This window comes from Primulina eburnea, chromosome 18, assembly GCF_022965805.1.
Source record: "Primulina eburnea isolate SZY01 chromosome 18, ASM2296580v1, whole genome shotgun sequence".
Taxonomy (NCBI): Eukaryota; Viridiplantae; Streptophyta; class Magnoliopsida; order Lamiales; family Gesneriaceae; genus Primulina; species Primulina eburnea.
In genome coordinates, this window is record NC_133118.1 from 29,419,638 (window position 1) to 29,437,220 (window position 17,583).

General features: G+C 31.9%; 2 protein-coding genes across 2 annotated transcripts; one reads left to right on the forward strand and one right to left on the reverse strand.

The window, feature by feature from the left end:
* Positions 1–1,361: 1,361 nt before the first annotated feature.
* LOC140820311 (protein JINGUBANG-like) lies at positions 1,362–2,968 on the reverse strand. Its single transcript, XM_073180660.1, has one exon. The coding sequence runs from the start codon at positions 2,873–2,875 to the stop codon at positions 1,655–1,657; it is 1,221 nt and encodes a 406-aa protein (XP_073036761.1). The 5' UTR covers positions 2,876–2,968; the 3' UTR covers positions 1,362–1,654.
* A 9,306-nt stretch (positions 2,969–12,274) lies between these two features.
* Positions 12,275–15,255, forward strand: LOC140819849 (endoglucanase 5-like). Its single transcript, XM_073180087.1, has 10 exons — positions 12,275–12,484; positions 12,578–12,790; positions 12,897–13,097; positions 13,214–13,300; positions 13,430–13,594; positions 13,788–13,911; positions 14,001–14,167; positions 14,264–14,600; positions 14,696–14,752; positions 14,850–15,255. Exons 1-10 carry the CDS (start codon positions 12,275–12,277, stop codon positions 15,137–15,139), a joined length of 1,851 nt encoding a protein of 616 aa, XP_073036188.1. The 3' UTR covers positions 15,140–15,255.
* The last annotated feature ends 2,328 nt before the right edge of the window (positions 15,256–17,583 follow it).

The window sequence follows — 17,583 nt, forward strand, 5'->3', positions numbered from 1 at the left end:
TGGCAAGGTTAAAAAAAAAATTACAGGCAAAGAACTACGTCCTGTGATAATTATATGTCTAGACGCAAACATGAAAGTGTGTATTCAAATTTTAAAGATAATGTGATACCATCCAATCCCAGCTGATATAATCTTTGAATCTTTACACTCTCTCAAGTTAAAAATATGTAAAATGGAAGGTTAATTTCAAACACGAAAAGGTGTTCTTTTGTTGAGCAATACCAAATAGTCGTTCTGATTGTGCCCGTCGGAGAACAGGCAAATGAAACTAGTTATCATAACAACAACGAGCTCGTTGTTGTTTAAACGTGAAAAATAGATGAATTTTCTTTGTTACAACACAAGCAACATAAATAAAATCTTAAATTTTGATTGTGAGTATCTTCACAATCATGATATTCGATAATGAGGTGAAAGAAAATCGAAAACCCAAGTTGCTTAATGTTATTGCTGTTTTGCTCTAACTTGGAATGTAAGATATTTATCTTACTTCTACATGTTATTGGATTTTAAGGCAAATCATTAAGCCTTCAACTTGTCGAACATTCTGTAAAAATCATTGAACATGCCAATTCTGGTTCATGTTTACATCAAGTAGAGGTGGCTGAATCATTTTCTCCCGAGAGTGAACAATAGGAGATATGTTTTCTTGACTGATTTTTGTCATTATTAGGAACATGAATTCTATAATTAAAATTTCCTGAGCTTAGATGATAAAAAGACTTTAAAAGCAGGTCAAGTGACTATAATATATATTAAGTCGATGTCCAGTAGGTCTATCAGCTGGAAAAGATGAATGCTTTTAGCCAAGAAAAGCAAAAGATGAATGCTAAAATTGCACATCATAATTCTATAACTTTACTTGCCTGTATCTCCTTTTTTCCTAAAATTAGTGTATTATTGTGAACTGCTTTTTGAAGTGGACTTTTGGGTCTGCCCAAATTTTACTTTAGCCTTCCACAAATTGGATTTCTCCTCTCTTTATGATCACCAGTGAACTTCATACTATTGAAGTAAGATAACTGATCTTCCATTATCAGTTTTAGAAGTTGTAGAAGCAGAGTTGATTAATTGATTAGTCTTCTTTGTACTTGGATGAGCTTAAGATAGTTTCCGAGCAGGAATTTGGAAACATTATTCTGAGTTTTAGGGTCTGTTTAGATGTTTATGAATAACAACGAAATGTTATTTAAATACATACTTTAATACATGTTCAAGTATTAGCGGAATCTGTTTCCAAGTTTGTGGCCATGTTTTGAGTTTTTATTAAAGAAATAAGTAAGGTGGCACTTTTATTAAGACGTTTGGGAATAGAAAGACTGCGAATGAGAGAACATTGTAATTGTTATTTTGCGCAAGTGTTCAGTTATATGCATTCATTAAGGTTTATATAGATAGTATAATCCCATTTTTGAGACATCCGCATTTTGGGGTGACTGGAAACTATTGACTTTAAGCCCTGGAAAACCAACTGCTTTGTGGAGTAATTGGTTGCTTACATAATTACATTCTACTCTTAGAATTACTCCTACATATAAGATGTTTATACTCGATCAGTTATAAAATATATATGTGGGATAGGCCTCGAAAAATCCGGAAACCCCGATAACAGGAGTGCTTTCTTCTAATTACAGGTTAAAAAATCTACCACAACTTATTCCGGGGGTAGAAAAATCTGCCAGACCTTAATGTCGAAATCCAGACTTGCACTATATAGGAGATATGTTGATATTGTTTCTGATGTAGGATCAAATGCCACAGTAATGCACTTGACTGGCCCTTTGTGGCCTTCAAGAACCGCTACACAAGAGTATGAATTCTCAGTCCCCCTCCAAATTCTCACTGTGTTATCAGCCGAACCACTGCACACTAAATCCGATACAGTAGCCAGACACAATATGGACTTAGTGTGCCCCCTCAGTGCCCCTACTGCCGCCATGTAGCCGCTACCGGCAGTTTTTGTCCAAACTAGGATTGATCTATCACCAGCTCCAGAGTACAGTGTCGATCCATCTCTGCTTAGCGCAAGTGCATTAACCCCAGACTTGTGTTTCTCTAGTGTAGCCACTAGGTAATGCTTCATATCACCTGGAGTCTGTTTCCAAACTTTGATTTTCTTGTCTGATGATCCCGTGTAAATATGGTCATCGCTCGATGTAATGATGGTGTTTATTGCATCATCATGTGCTTTGGCTATTGATTCCAAGCACTTGAAATCTGTTGTCCTCCAGATTTTCAGTGTTCGGTCCCAAGAAACTGAGTATAATAAGGATTCATCACTTGATATAGCTAGCGCCGAAACTGTGTCGACGTGGTGAACCCATGTGCATGTCTTGTGCCTTCTTACTTGGACATGGTTCTTGGGCAAGAAAATTTTGAGGGCACGGTCACTTAGTGTTGGGAGTGTGGCTAAATGTGTGAACTTCTGGTGATCGTTATTAAGTTTATCGACTTTCCATACTCGGATTTTATGGTCCTGATGAGCACTGATGATTTTATCTTCTGCTGCTACTAGAGCTTTAACTGCACCTTTTCCTGCCACAACCATGTTATCATCAGTCAGATTCTCAGAGTCCATCGTAGACCTTAGAGCATCATGTTTCCATAACCGAATTTCTCCATCCGAAGAGCCGGTGAAGAAGAATCCTCCGTAAAGAAGAAGGGATGATGTGTAGGAGTTTTGTCCCTTAAGAGTTGCCACACATCGATGGTTCATGTTTAGGACGTGACATTGGTTTTGGGGCGACGTTGCAAGGGACGGAACCGAGGCAAAGCTCAGCTGGGAATCCAAGAAACTTGCCTCCTGTGATAACGGATGGCTAGAAAAGACTGAGGAATCATTGCTTGAGGTACAAGTTTGGTCACATGGCTTCATTTTCTGTGGGAAGAAACATGGAGAAATAGATAAATATATAGAGAGAGGAGATGTACTTAGTGAAGTGAAAGCTGTTGGAGTAGCATGTTTTTTCAAGTAAGATGGCCCCGTTTTGATAGCGAGGGTTGGGTATTATCACAAAACAACAAGGTAAAATATAAATATTTTGTACATGTTAGTTAGAGCGGAGCGAAGCAGGTTTGCCATCTTTTTTCCGTCTCCGAATTCTATCAACACCCTCATATCCGTCTTGATCCTCACTTTTTCGTGTTCGAGGAATTCCTGAACTCGAACTTGTGGAGATTAAATCATCATCTCACCCTATTTTTGTTTTAAAAATGTTAGTGGGGCAGAGATTTCACGAACTCAAATTTATTATTATCAATTATTAGCAATGATAAAATTAATATTAATATCAATATTATTATTAATATTTTCAAAAAATATTATTATTATATTATTACTATTAATGATAATAATATTATTAAATATTATTTTTGGGGATGGGGATACTCCCCAAAAAATCGCGGATCTTCATCTCCGTTTTGGATTTTTCTCACGGAGCTTCGAATCCGTGGTAAAAATTGTCAGCCTGTGAACAAATTTTTACATGAAAATTGAGTTGAAATCGAAAACGATTATGCTTGAGAAACATGATATCAAAGCCTTGTGTGCCACACTTATTCCTACGTATAACAAAATATCACACAAAGGTTTGTATTTATATCGACTTTGATTTTGTAATATATTTTATTTATTGATTGAAAAAAATAACACACATAATTTAAATTAAATAAAAAATACTTTGTCTAGTCAAATAGACAACACAAAAACTCATATGAGACGGTCTCACGGATCAATTTTGTTAAACGGATATTTTATATGGGTCACCCACCAAAAAGTATTACTTTTTATGTCAAATATATTAATTTTTATTGTAAATATGGACATGATTTATGTGTCTCACGAATAAAGATCTGTGAGACCGTCTTATGAAAGACCTATTAAATAGACAAACATTCCCTCAAAAGTTGAGCCTATTAAATTGAATCTAATTAAGCCAAAAGTATCTCCCCTGCCTCTGTTGTATGTATATGTGTAAAAAATAATTTAATTGACATGATTAAACAACATAAAACCCGACTCGATACCGACTCGACTCGGCTTGCCTCAAAGGGAACAATGGAGGATGAAATGGATGCCAAGAAGACAGACACCCCATGTTGAATCAGTAACTCATCTACCTCTGTTGTATATGTATAAAAAAATAATAATCTAATTGACATGATTAAACAACATAAAACCCGACTCGATACCGAATCGACTCGGCTCGCCTCAAAGGGAACAATGGAGGATGAAATGGATGCCAAGAAGAAGGACACCCCATGTTGGATCAGTAACTCACAACAAAAGAAGATTTTACCAAATTCCCGTACATCATATTTGACTTCTAAAGTGGAAGACAAGTCTTTTCCACTTATGTCATGCCAACTGCAATAATTCCAATCCAACCAGATGTCACATTGTTTCTTAAAAACAAAAATTTGTGTGAAACGGTCTCATATATCGTATTTTGTCAGACGGACCTCTTATTTGGGTCATCCATAAAAAATTATTAATTTTATGCTAAGAGTATTACTTTTTATTGTGAATATCGATAGGGTTGACTCGTCTCACGAGTCTCACGGATAAAGATTCGTGAGACTGTCTCACAAGAGACATACTCTTCTTAAATTAGGACTTTATTATTTAAAAATTATAAATTTATTTGATTATTAAGTTTTGAGAAATTACCCTTTCTTTTTCTGGTGATAGCTTTCAATTTTCACCATTTAAATAATTAAATAAATCACACTTTCAACTCCAAACAGAAAATTCAAGAAAAGATTAAAAAATAAAACAAAGTGTCTCTTCATGCACTTTCTTAAAATGTCCCTTTGCAATTCACATGCACTCTATTTTATTTGCCCCCAATTGATTGGTTTACTAGAGGTAAATATGATTATCTTAAATTGAAAATATTTAAATTTTATTTATAATTATTACATGATAAAGATCTTTACCAACCTTACCAAACAGTTAGTCACAAACCTCTAGGTATGGTGGCACCATATATCACTAAAACGGCCGAATTTCAAGTTCGAGATTAATTATTTATATCATAGTTGGAGATTTAAAAACTATGTTATATTAATGAATAATGCTAAAGATACAACAAAGATATCATATATCGATATTTATAACAATTATATCAGAGATTTTGTATTGAATTTATCTTGAGATTTTGATGAATGAAATTTTTATATTGAATTTTTCGTGTTGTGAGAATTATAGTGCAGATCTGGTTGTACATGTAGCATTATTATTTTTTTTTTTGCAATAAGCATTTTAGGTAGTCATTATGTTACTTAATTTTTTTTATAGTACTATAATTTAGGGTGAAAAAATGCATAACCATAAGAGTATTTTGTTGTTATCAAAATGATCACTTCATAAATATAATATAGTAAAAGTTTATGTTGAGAAAATTAATAAAATAATGTTGTGTGTGGTTAATTAAACATAATCAAATGTTTAGTTTCAAATCTATATATCGATAATTTATTTTACATCAATCAAATCATTATTTATTTATGACATGTTAATCAAATCATAAAACTAACATTACAAAATTTATCATTTTTATCTTTCATTTATTTATATTCATTAATTATTAGAAAAAAATAAATTATAATTTATTATTTTATCCCAAATTTAATCAGTCAAACCAAATATATTTTTATTATTCAGTATCATTCTACATCTTATATAAATATTTTAATAATCACAGTATTATTTATCTGATCAGTTTCATCGATTCAATGACACGACCATATACCAGAAAGTCACAAACCAAGAGACCAATTCAGTTTTATAGGCATCTCTTGTCTAATAAAGATTCTTAATTGACAAGACAATGTTTGTAATTATCCAAAACATCAGAGGACTTTTGGGTATTTTCGAAGTAATTTGTCGATTGTTAATTTGTTTTTTTAGGTTAATTAGGCTTATAATTATGATTAATATAGTGATTTAGACTTTTACCATTCGCCCAATCAGATGGGATTATTTCACCCTACCCCTACAGGCAGTGCCTGCAGGAGTACATCCAAATACCAGAATTTTTTTTGGCCCAATTTTTTTTTTTTAAAATTTTTTTATTCCCCATGATATGAATCTCAACCCTTGATCTTGAGTATGGCCCACACCACCCAGATCGAACCTTCCCAACAGATGTCTCCTTTAGTCAAGTTGCGTTTGGCTTTGACAATTAATATAATACTAATCAGAATTTCGACTTGTCTTTGTCAATATAATCTAATCAATATATGTAATTAAAGTCACTACAGCTGTGCATATTGATGGATTAATGCTTTAATCACACATTCGAATTCTGGTTGAACAAGCAAACTTGTCAGTCTTTTTATTTTTTATAATATTTGTAAGATCGAGCGATTGCCGCTTTACCAAAAGTTATAGCTAGTAGTAATGATGTAACTCAAATCTTTTAAACCGCACAGCAGCTCAAGCACCACGGTTCGATCGTTCTACCAAGCAAGGACAATTATTGTACCCAACAATCTCCCTCCTAATAATTGCACTCCTTGCAATCAATGAGAATCGAACCCGTAACCTTGGCTCTGATACCAATTTTGAGCACACACATCCATGTTTTAAAATACTGAGCGGACATAATCTCGTACGTATGTGTTTTTAGGAGTACATGTATTCAAGATTTGAAAATATGAGGATTTAATTGATAATTTTTTCACGAGATATTTTTAATAATATAGTGGTTTGTATATGATTAGTGATTACCCATATTTTTAAACTTTGTCCTCCCAGAAGTATTTTTGTTTTATTGGTTTATTTTTTAGGAGTATATTAAACTAAGACTAGAACAGGAATGCAAATTTTGTTGTACTCCATTAATATTTGTGTTAGGATACAATAATTATCTTTACTAATAGAACAATCGATACACACGGCCCTTAGTTTATTCACAACTTAAAATATTAGAGTTACTCTATTACCACAAACAATAGTTTTTTATATATAAAAAAACAATTTTTCAGTCCTATAATTGATATCAGAGATAAGATCTTGTATTATATTATCATATAATATTGTAAAAAGTACAATTATTGAGACGTAGATTGTTGAGATGTAATAAAAAGAGTACAATTTTTGAGATATGGAATGTTGAGATACAATAATAATCTCTAACATCGAGACTTTTAGTGTTTGAGCTACTATAAAATGTAAAACATGTCTTTTATAAACCGTTACCACAAATTATAATTTTTAAATAATATATTTTTTCGTAATGAAGAAAGGGCATGAATGAAAATAAATAGAAGATTTAGAGTAGATCTTTTTTAAGATGGTCTCACGAATCTTTATCTGTGAGAGTGGTCAACTCTATCGATATTTACAATAAAAAGTAATACTATTAGCATAAAAAATAATATTTTTTTCATCAATGACCCAAATAAGATATTCATCTCATAAAATACGACGGGTAAAACCGTCTCACACAAGTTGTTGCCAAAGATTTATATAGAATTTTTTTTTTTGTCTGATCTATATTATATATGATATTCCACAAAACTTTGTCATATACAGTACTGTTGTGATCTCACACCAATATTAAAGATAATTGTGGAATAATATTATTAATTTCAGATATTTTTCTGTCTGAACTATTTCGAAGCTACGCAAAGATTAAAATATTTATTGCTTTTTAACTTTAATTTTAAAAAGCCACACTTTACTTAAAATGACACTTTCGAATGTGAATCTTGACATCCGTCAGCATATCTAAGCTATGATATTACTTCTTTTAGAGATATAGTCGGGTTTAAGCTCGAGATCTCGTATCAAATTTATGATTTTGATGTCAGATAGACTAAAAAACATTGGCCGCAAAATGATTTCATAATTTACTTGTATTGTAGAAATGATTATTTTTATATGTATCAAGTATTAATTACGAAGATCTAGATATTATAAAATCGTCTTTTCGATGTTAAGAAAATTATGTTTTTGGTCATGTAACTTGCATGTTTTTAATTTTGTTCTTGTTTGTTGGATAGTTAACGATTTTAGTTCATTAGTTTGTATTTTTTTTTCAGTTTAGCCTTTTATGTTGTGCCATAAAATAATAATGTGGTGCCGGACATCGTTGACATGTCCGATATCATATTAACACTCCAATAAAATACAAATTAATGGACTAATATCATGATTTTCGACAATAAGATAATGACTCAAATAGAAGATCTGTCTCACAAAATTACTTGTAAGATTGTTTCACAAAATCTCATGAGACTATCTCACAAATTTTTTGCGTTAATTCTATATATATAAAAAAAACTTGTCACCTTAATTGAGCTTGACTTTATGTAAATGACCTTTAGGCATAAAAGGTGCTCACAACTTGAGGAACGTGACATCTCGACCAAGGGCGGAGCCACCTTATGACCCACTCGGGTTGTACTTCGGGCTGATCTTTCTATTTTTAATTTTTTTTAATTAAGTTCGGATGGTTTTTCTACTTTTAATTTTTTTTTTATATAGATTTTTTGGTTCAAACTTGTATTTAGTCCGAGGTCACTGATCTCGCATATCTATATTTTTGGCTTCGTCACTGATCTCGCGGACATATAAACGTGCTTTAATACAGAAATCGAAGTTATTGGACGTGGTCCAAAAGTGTATAGAGACGAAGAACTATGTCATTGTAATAATTTTATTGAAGAAAAGATGTAATTTCTATATTCAATATTATAAATATACATCCAAATACAAAATTCAATTTCCAAATTGAAATCATTTTGTTTATTAATAATTTCTCGTAAATTTGCTGACTCAGTGTCCTATATCTAAAGCTAAATTTGACATGACCTTAGTCGACGTTGTAGGGTATTGTTGTCCGGTAAATGGTGGATAGTAATAAAATATATTGGAATATCCCAACCACTGCATTTTGAAAATAAAGATAAATGTCAATTTCAGTAGTGTATATATTGTATTGTTGGTGGGCACGGGCCGGGTTTTTCGGGTTTCGGATAGTTCGGATCGGGTACCCGATTTTTTCGGGTAGCATTTTCATTACCCGAACCCGATCCGATTCTGGACACTATCCGCGTTTCGGGTACCCGATAAGGTTGGGTTCGTTTTTTTTTTTTGACAAAATAACATTTTCTCCCGGGACTACTGCTCACAATCACCGACCCTCATTCAAAGTAGAGGTCAGTAATTGCGGTGCTTTGGAATGAGAAACGTATAGATACAGCTTTGAAAAAGAATGTAATAATTGATTAGTTGCGGTGCAATATTTTCCAATTTATTAAACTGGACCGATCCAATTATAAGCTCATATTTTATTATTTTTATTTTTAAAAAACAATCGGGTACCCGATCCGACTAAAATATAGTCGGGTTCGAGTAGTACGCAAACCCAACTAGTTACCCGATTTTACCCGAAAATTGCACCCAATCAGGTTCGGGTCGGGTAGAACCCGAAAAACCCGATCCGATTGCCCACCCCTATATATATTGTATTGTTATATTTTTTGGTTATGTATATTTAAATTTTAATCGTGTATGTATTGTATCGTAATATTTTTTTGTTCTGTATTTTTTGTTGAATCAATTATGATAATGTATGTAATTATGTTTTGACATTCAATTTTAGTCATTTTAACAAAATTTACGTAAAAAAAATGATTAAAATCATTATTAAATTTTTATAATTACATTGATAAACACATTTACATGTCAAGAGAGATTTTTGATACCGTAATTATAAAATTTTAACAATGATATCACTAATTTAATAACGCGCGTTTAGGGAAAAGGAGATAAGATTGATTATCAAAACATATTACATGACTATAATAGATTCGACATAATATACATGATTAAGAATGTCATGACTCAGTACATACATGACTAAAATTGATATTTTGTCAAAAAATAAATATATTATTATTTATATTTTTGAATTTTATGTTTTTTTTTTTGTCTTTAGGTTTATTTATGTCTTAAATTTTATATTTTCAACCTTATGGATTTTTTCCTATTAATATCAGCTCTCTATGTTTCTTGATTATTATTATTTTAAGGTATTGCATTGCATGTTTTGGTATAGTACTAAAAAATCCGGTTTAAAAGGTCATGTGGTGTTTTCTTTTATTAAAATTGACATCTTCGTTTTTGATATGATATACACATATCGTGCACACTTATGTGAGCATCGATGAAGTGACATTCGTATATTAGATTTACAATTTTTCTATGTCTTATCACATCCAATATGTGATTGTCATCTCATCAGTGCACGCATAAGTGCGCATGATGTGTGTTCTACATATCAAAACTGATATATAAATATGATATGACGATTTATATAAAACATGCTCACATCCTCGATGATCATATAAGCTAAGATCATAATCGTCGTGTCATCGTCGACACAAAGTTATAAATCATAGAATAAATCATGACTTGAAGGCATATCATGTTGCCGAAAGGTTTGCTAGGTCAAATACATTATTGTTATCCTATATAAAAGAATTTCAAACTCTAATTATCCTAAACCCTATAACCTATGATCTCATAAGTCATAATTATTTCATAAACAAATCAATCAATTTCATATTAACACGTGCCAATATAAATTTGTGGGTTAATTAAAAAAATGAACTAATTTATATAAAATGTTTACTAATAATTTTTTCTTTGAAAATAAAATTATTAAGTCGGATCCGGATTCAATCTGGGGCATATGAAGGAAAGGCCCAATGAAATATGATTTTGGACCGGTTTTGTAGCCCAAAACTCTGAATAATAAGTGGCCCAGATCTTTTGCAATTCAAGCATGCAAGCACGGCCCAACAGCTCCCTGTAATAATTTTCGACATTTGTGGTGTAAATTTGTAGACAAAGTGGGTAAACATTATACACCTGATTTAAAAATATTTTTGTTAGTCAATATTTTTCGATATATATTAAGTAAATCTCAAGCTAACATAGTAGTCTGTAAGTCGCGTTAGCCAAGTAAACTGTATTAGATAAATTTTGTGTGATAAGTTCGTCCAAAAACGTTAAATTTTTATCATTTAGATTTTCATTATTACAATTTTTTTTTTTTTTTATAAAAAGCCACCCTCTCCAAAATTTGTAGTTCTCGAACATTTTTTTTTTAAAATCCTACCAAATTGGTTGTGTTAGAAAGATACAACATACAGAAAATAGAGGGAAAAAATTTGGTCTCTTCGCATTGTCCCTATCAAGTTTCATTAATTATCAAATTGTTCTTACCAATTATTACTACGCAAATTGAATTTCACAAAAATATATAATTCAAATTAGAGTAGGTGTCTCAACAATATATATTTCAAATTAGAGTAGGTGTCTTGTGAGATAATCTCAAGAATTTTTATCTGTGAGACGGGTTAACCCTAACGATATTCATAATAAAAAGTAATAGTCTTAGCATAAAAAAATAAAGCAAAAAATTGTGTGAGACGGTCTCGCGGGTCGTATTTTGTGAAACGGATCTCTTATTTGGATCATCGATGAAAAAGTATACTTTTTTATGCTAAAAGTATTACTTTTTATTGTGAATATCGGTAGAATTGACTCGTCTCACAGATAAAGATTCGTGAGACCGTCTCACAAGAGACATACTCAAAAAGTAATATTTTTTCATGGAATACCCAAATAAGGGATCCGTCTCATAAAATATGTTTCATGAGACCATCTCAGACAAGTTTTTGTCCTCAAATTAATGATCTCTTAAAAATAAATTAACTTTACAAATATGCCCCTTATTAAATCACAAAAAACCCATTTTTTAAAAAAAAAAAAAATTATTAAAACATATGAACACATTCTCCATTTCGGCTTTACAAAAAATGCCCCAATGAAATCATAAAAATTCATGATCTCTAAAAAAAAATTACAAAAATACATTCAATAAAGAAAAAAAACTATGTAAATATTTATTTATTTTGCATAAATATTTATTATATGAAAATATCATAAATGCATGTAATTTGTGCTCCCTCATTACACTTTCCCCTCTAAGTGTCAATTTAATTTATAATTTTAAATATAAGAATACAACGTGGGGAGCTCAATCTTGAAAATGAATTCCAATTCTTTATTTTCCACGAACGTGGAGGCTACCACCCATTGGACTCCCCTACCTTATTATTATTATTCTTTATTTTATAATATCAAATTAATTACTAATTTTCCAAAATTCTTACATTATCCTTAAAATGTATATATATTGTCACATTAGGAAGAGTACATAGGATTACCTAAAGACATACAAGAAAATTGAACATGGTGACTTTGGCACCAGGATATGTCATTCTTGCCTTGTTAGTTTGCTCATTTGCTTTGGATGTAGCCACGGTACAAGCTTTCGACTATGCCGACGCCCTCGACAAGAGTCTCTTGTTCTATGAGGCGCAACGGTCCGGTAAATTGCCTATGAGCCAACGCGTGAAATGGCGCGGTGACTCGGGGCTACGTGATGGTTATGATCAAGGGGTAAAACCTCCTCCATTTTTTTTTTGTTGTGGCTTTGAAATGAATATAACAACATGATAATTTTGACTCCATCTGTGTGTGTTTCATGGGCAGGTGAACTTGGTTGGAGGGTACTATGATGCTGGAGATCATGTAAAATTTGGCCTACCAATGGCATTTGGTGTGACAATGCTATCATGGGCAGCCATTGATTTCAACAAAGAGTTGCTCTCTCTCAACCAGTTGGGACACACTTTGGAAGCCATCAAATGGGGAACTGATTATTTCATCAAGGCACACACTCAACCAAATGTTCTTTGGGCACAGGTACCAAATTTTTTTGCATTTTCTTGGTCACATAGTTGCTTTACAAACGACTTATATCTCAATCATTTCATGAGTTTACGATGATATCGACTACTTTCGTGTCTAGGTGGGAGACGGGGTATCGGATCATTACTGTTGGGAACGCCCGGAGGATATGAGCACGCCAAGGACTGGATACAGGCTAGACCCTGAACATCCAGGATCAGACCTGGCCGGAGAAGCTGCAGCCGCCTTCGCTGCAGCCTCTGTTGCTTTCTTGAAATATGATTCTGCATATTCTAACCTTCTGTTAATACATGCAAAACAGGTTAGCAGTTTATTCTTTTTTTTTTTTTTTTGGTTTTTAGATTCAGCTGAAATGTAAACTTAAATTCAAAATACATGGTGTTATCTGATATGTTTTCTGTGTTTTGTTTTTCCCAGCTTTTCTCATTTGCGGATAGGTTCAGGGGATTCTATCATAATTCCATTGACTCAGCCAAGCAATTCTACCCTTCATCTGGTTATTTTGTGAGTTGTGATCTCTCAGTTTTTTCGTCAATATCGGTCGATTTAGCGAAAAATTAATCGGGTTTTCTGTTTCTTGTTTATTATTAGATTTTTTGGGGTCTCTAATCTTTTTCTTGATATTGTGATTAGGATGAGCTTTTATGGGGGGCAGCATGGCTGTATAGAGCTACTAATGATGACTATTATTTGAAATATGTTGCGGATAACTGTGCCTCCTTGGGGGGAACTGGAATGGCTGTCAAACAATTTTCATGGGACAACAAGTATGCTGGAGTCCAGATTCTTCTCTCAAAGGTAAGTCGAGATACTTAATATCCTCGTATTTCGAGCACATGTGGATACCATTCAAAATGTGCTGTTTAAACTGTTTCATATAATTTTTTTAGAATCAGCTTCATATTTAACTACTGCGACAAACATTCGATCCTATTACCAGAATTGAAGACCAAGATTCTTGTATCACAGTGAGTTAGTTTATTTTGTGCAGATTTTGTTAGATGGAGCTGGAGGACAATACTCTTCGATACTCCAAGAATATCGCGCCAAAGCCGATTACTTCACTTGTGCTTGTCTTCAAAAGAATGATGGCTACAATGTCCCTTTGACTCCGGGTGAGTATTAATCGTAAAAAATTTACATATAAAATTTCAATAATTTTTAGTTAAGAAATGACTTTCCCTAACTCAACCATGATTTTCAGGTGGCCTTGTCTATTTAAATGAGTGGAACAATCTGCAGTATTCTTCCTCTGCTGCATTTCTCCTTGCTGTTTATTCTGACTATCTTGCAAAAGAAAAAAGTGTAGTCAACTGTCCTGATTCCCCACAAATCCAACCTCAAGATCTCCTCAACTTCGCAAAATCACAAGTATGAATACTACATCGCCCCCCTTTCGTCGTTTTTTTTATAGTTCTTTCTTTCTTCTAAACTCTGTTGATTTCATGCCTATGACTACCTGCACAGGCTGATTATATTCTTGGCAAGAATCCTAAGTCACTGAGTTACTTGGTGGGTTATGGACCGAACTATCCGGTGCATGTTCATCACAGAGGGGCTTCTATCGCCTCCGTTTCCATCCTCCAGACCAAGGTTGGATGTGTGGAAGGATTCGAGACTTGGTACAAACGCCCCGAAGCAGATCCCAATGTTATACATGGCGCATTGGTTGGAGGACCGAATGCTAACGACGAATTCACAGACGACAGGTCTAATTATCAACAAACTGAACCAACTATATCAGGCAATGCCCCTCTTGTAGGACTTTTCTCCAAGCTCCACAGCCTGCCTCAAGATTCTGCAGGTAAATTACATCCAGAAACTGTCAGCAAAAACTAAATTTTCAATCTCAACATTAATGTAACGATTCTTGACCGAACGGTTGGCCTCAATCACCAGGTTCATACCATCAAGAACAACCAAAACCATACAATCCTCAGAACAACTCACCCAAAGGTAAAAAGCATACAGCATTATAACTTGGAGCCTAAGCAACATCTTACATCCGAATCAGGTGAATATTCATAGGCAACATATCCATTGTTTCTTGCAGATATCCCTGTCAAGTTTCTTCACTCGATAACAAACTCATGGGGAGTAGGCAAAGAGACTTATTATCGACACCAAGTGATAGTCAAGAACGTTTCGAAGCAGCCGATCACAGAGCTGAAGCTTGGCTTCGAAAAGTTAACAGGGCCATTGTGGGGGCTGTCTCCTACACAGGAGAAGAACACTTACCAGTTCCCTGAATGGATCAAAGTATTGGAGCCTGGTTCTCAATGCACTTTTGTATATGTCCAAGGTGGTCCTCAAGCCAAGATTTCAGTTCTGAGCTATCATTAACAAAATCTTTATAAAAATTTTAAACATGTATAATTTGATTCCCATGATTTTGGATTGAGTTTCTTAACTTTTTTCTTATTGTTATGATGCTGGAAAATGTATGAAATATTATGATAATTAAGAGACTGTATATGTAATGAAATGTTGGGATATCCAATTATATATCCTTGAGGGTTTCCTTGAGACGTCGAAAAATTACTGACATAACACCAAAATATAAGGAGATAGAATTATATATATATATATATAATTCTATCGTGGATAGACAATTTTAATATGATTTATTATATATAATAGATACATAAGTGTGTATGGTTGGCACACACCATATATAAAAATATAATATATATATATATATATATATATATATATATATATATATATATATATCAATTAAATATGATATTATTAGGTGGAGTAGATTTTCCAGCTTGGCATAGTTTTATTTCATTTGATTTCGAAATTAAAAATTAAATATGATATTATTAGGTGGAATAGATTTCCCAGCTTGGCATAGTTTTATTTCATTTGATTTCGAAAAAAAAAAATAACACTTATATATTTGGTGATTAGATTAAGGGTAAATTTCAAAAAAATACATCTGTCATTGTTTCACTTAAAATTCAGTACCTAACCATAATTTTGTAGAAATCAATAACTGACAATCAATACATTTAGTTTTGACTACCCATAAAGCAAACTTTACATTTTTACCCTTTATTATTTAAATAAATATATTATTTTATCCACAAAAATTATATCATTTTTCTCCATTTAAAATATAATTTTAACAAAATATTGTTTCTCAATTATCATGGAATAAAACTAAATACTTATTTTGACATACAAAGTACCTATTATGGGGTTTCAGATACTTGATTTTGCTCTTTGAATACTCCAAACATATAATAAAATACTATATTTTCGAGCATTCACCATAAATTCAGTCATTGTTGCATTAGGATAACTTATTCATGTCATTTTATTTTTTTTAAAAAAAACATATGTCATCACTCATCTTGAAATAAAATTAAGTATTTATTTTGACCTACAAAATACCTATTTTGGTGTTTCAAATTCATGATTTAACTATTTGAATACTCCAAATGTGTAAGAAAATACTAGATCTTCGAGCTATCATAATAAATTCAATAATTGTTGGTCTTTTCATTGAAAATGCATTAAGATTACTTACTCATGTCATCTAATTTTTTAAAAAACATAGTTTCTCACTCATTGTTGAATTAGAAAAATTACTTATTTTGATCGATAAAATACCTATTTTCGGGTTCCAAATATTTGATTTGACTATTTGAATAATTCAAATGTGTATGAAAATACTTAAGTTTCAATTAATATTAAGTGATTTTTGATTGTGTCATTTGTGGAGTTAAAATGTGATATTTAAATTGGTACAAAGAGTATCTAATTAGAGTATATAAATACATGATTTTACCCCGTAAATTCTCATATCCAATTATTTGAGGATGCCAAAATATAATTTGAAGTTAATATTAAGTGATACCGATGATGATATTCGTGAAGCAAAAATGTGATACCTAAATTGATATACATAATTCGAGTTCACAAACACTTGATTTTACCTTTTAAATACTCAAATTCGATTGAGTATGTCAAAATATATAATTTGAAGATAATATTGAATATTTTTTGATGATGAGATTTGTGAATAAAAAATGTACTACCTAAATTGATACAAATAGTACCTAATTTGATTTCACATGTACTTGATTTTACCCTTTTAAGACTCAACTTTGATTATTTTGGGATATAAAAAATAAAGTTTCAACTAATATTGAGTGATTTTTTATGTGTCATTTGTGAAGTTAAAATCTGATACCTAACTTAGTACAAAAAATATCTATTTTGAGTCTACCAATACTTTATTTCACTCCCTAAATGAGAAGTATTTTAATTTGAGTTTGCAAATACTTGATTTCGTAAATTAGATTCTCACAATATGTATTAAAATACTGGATATTCGAATAAGCAACGTAAGTTCACCAAATGTTGGTATTTTATGGAAGATACATTTGGATGACATATTTATCTCATTTAATAATTTAAAAAAATTCTCAACTAAGAAAAATTAGTTTTACTTGAGAAGTATTTAATTTGAGTTTGCAAATACTTGATTTTGTAAGTGAGATACTCACAATATGTATTAAAATACTAGATATTCAAATAGACAACGTAAGTTCACCAAGTATTGATATTTCCATGGAATAAGCATTTGGATGACATATTCATATCATTTAATATTTTTTCTATAAAAGAAAAAACAAATTCCCAACTGAGCATAAAAATTTTAAAGTATTTGTTTTTATTTGAGAAGTACCTAATTTGATATTGCAAATATTTAATTTGGTACATGAGATACTCATAATATGTAATAGAATACTGGATATTCGAATATGTAACGT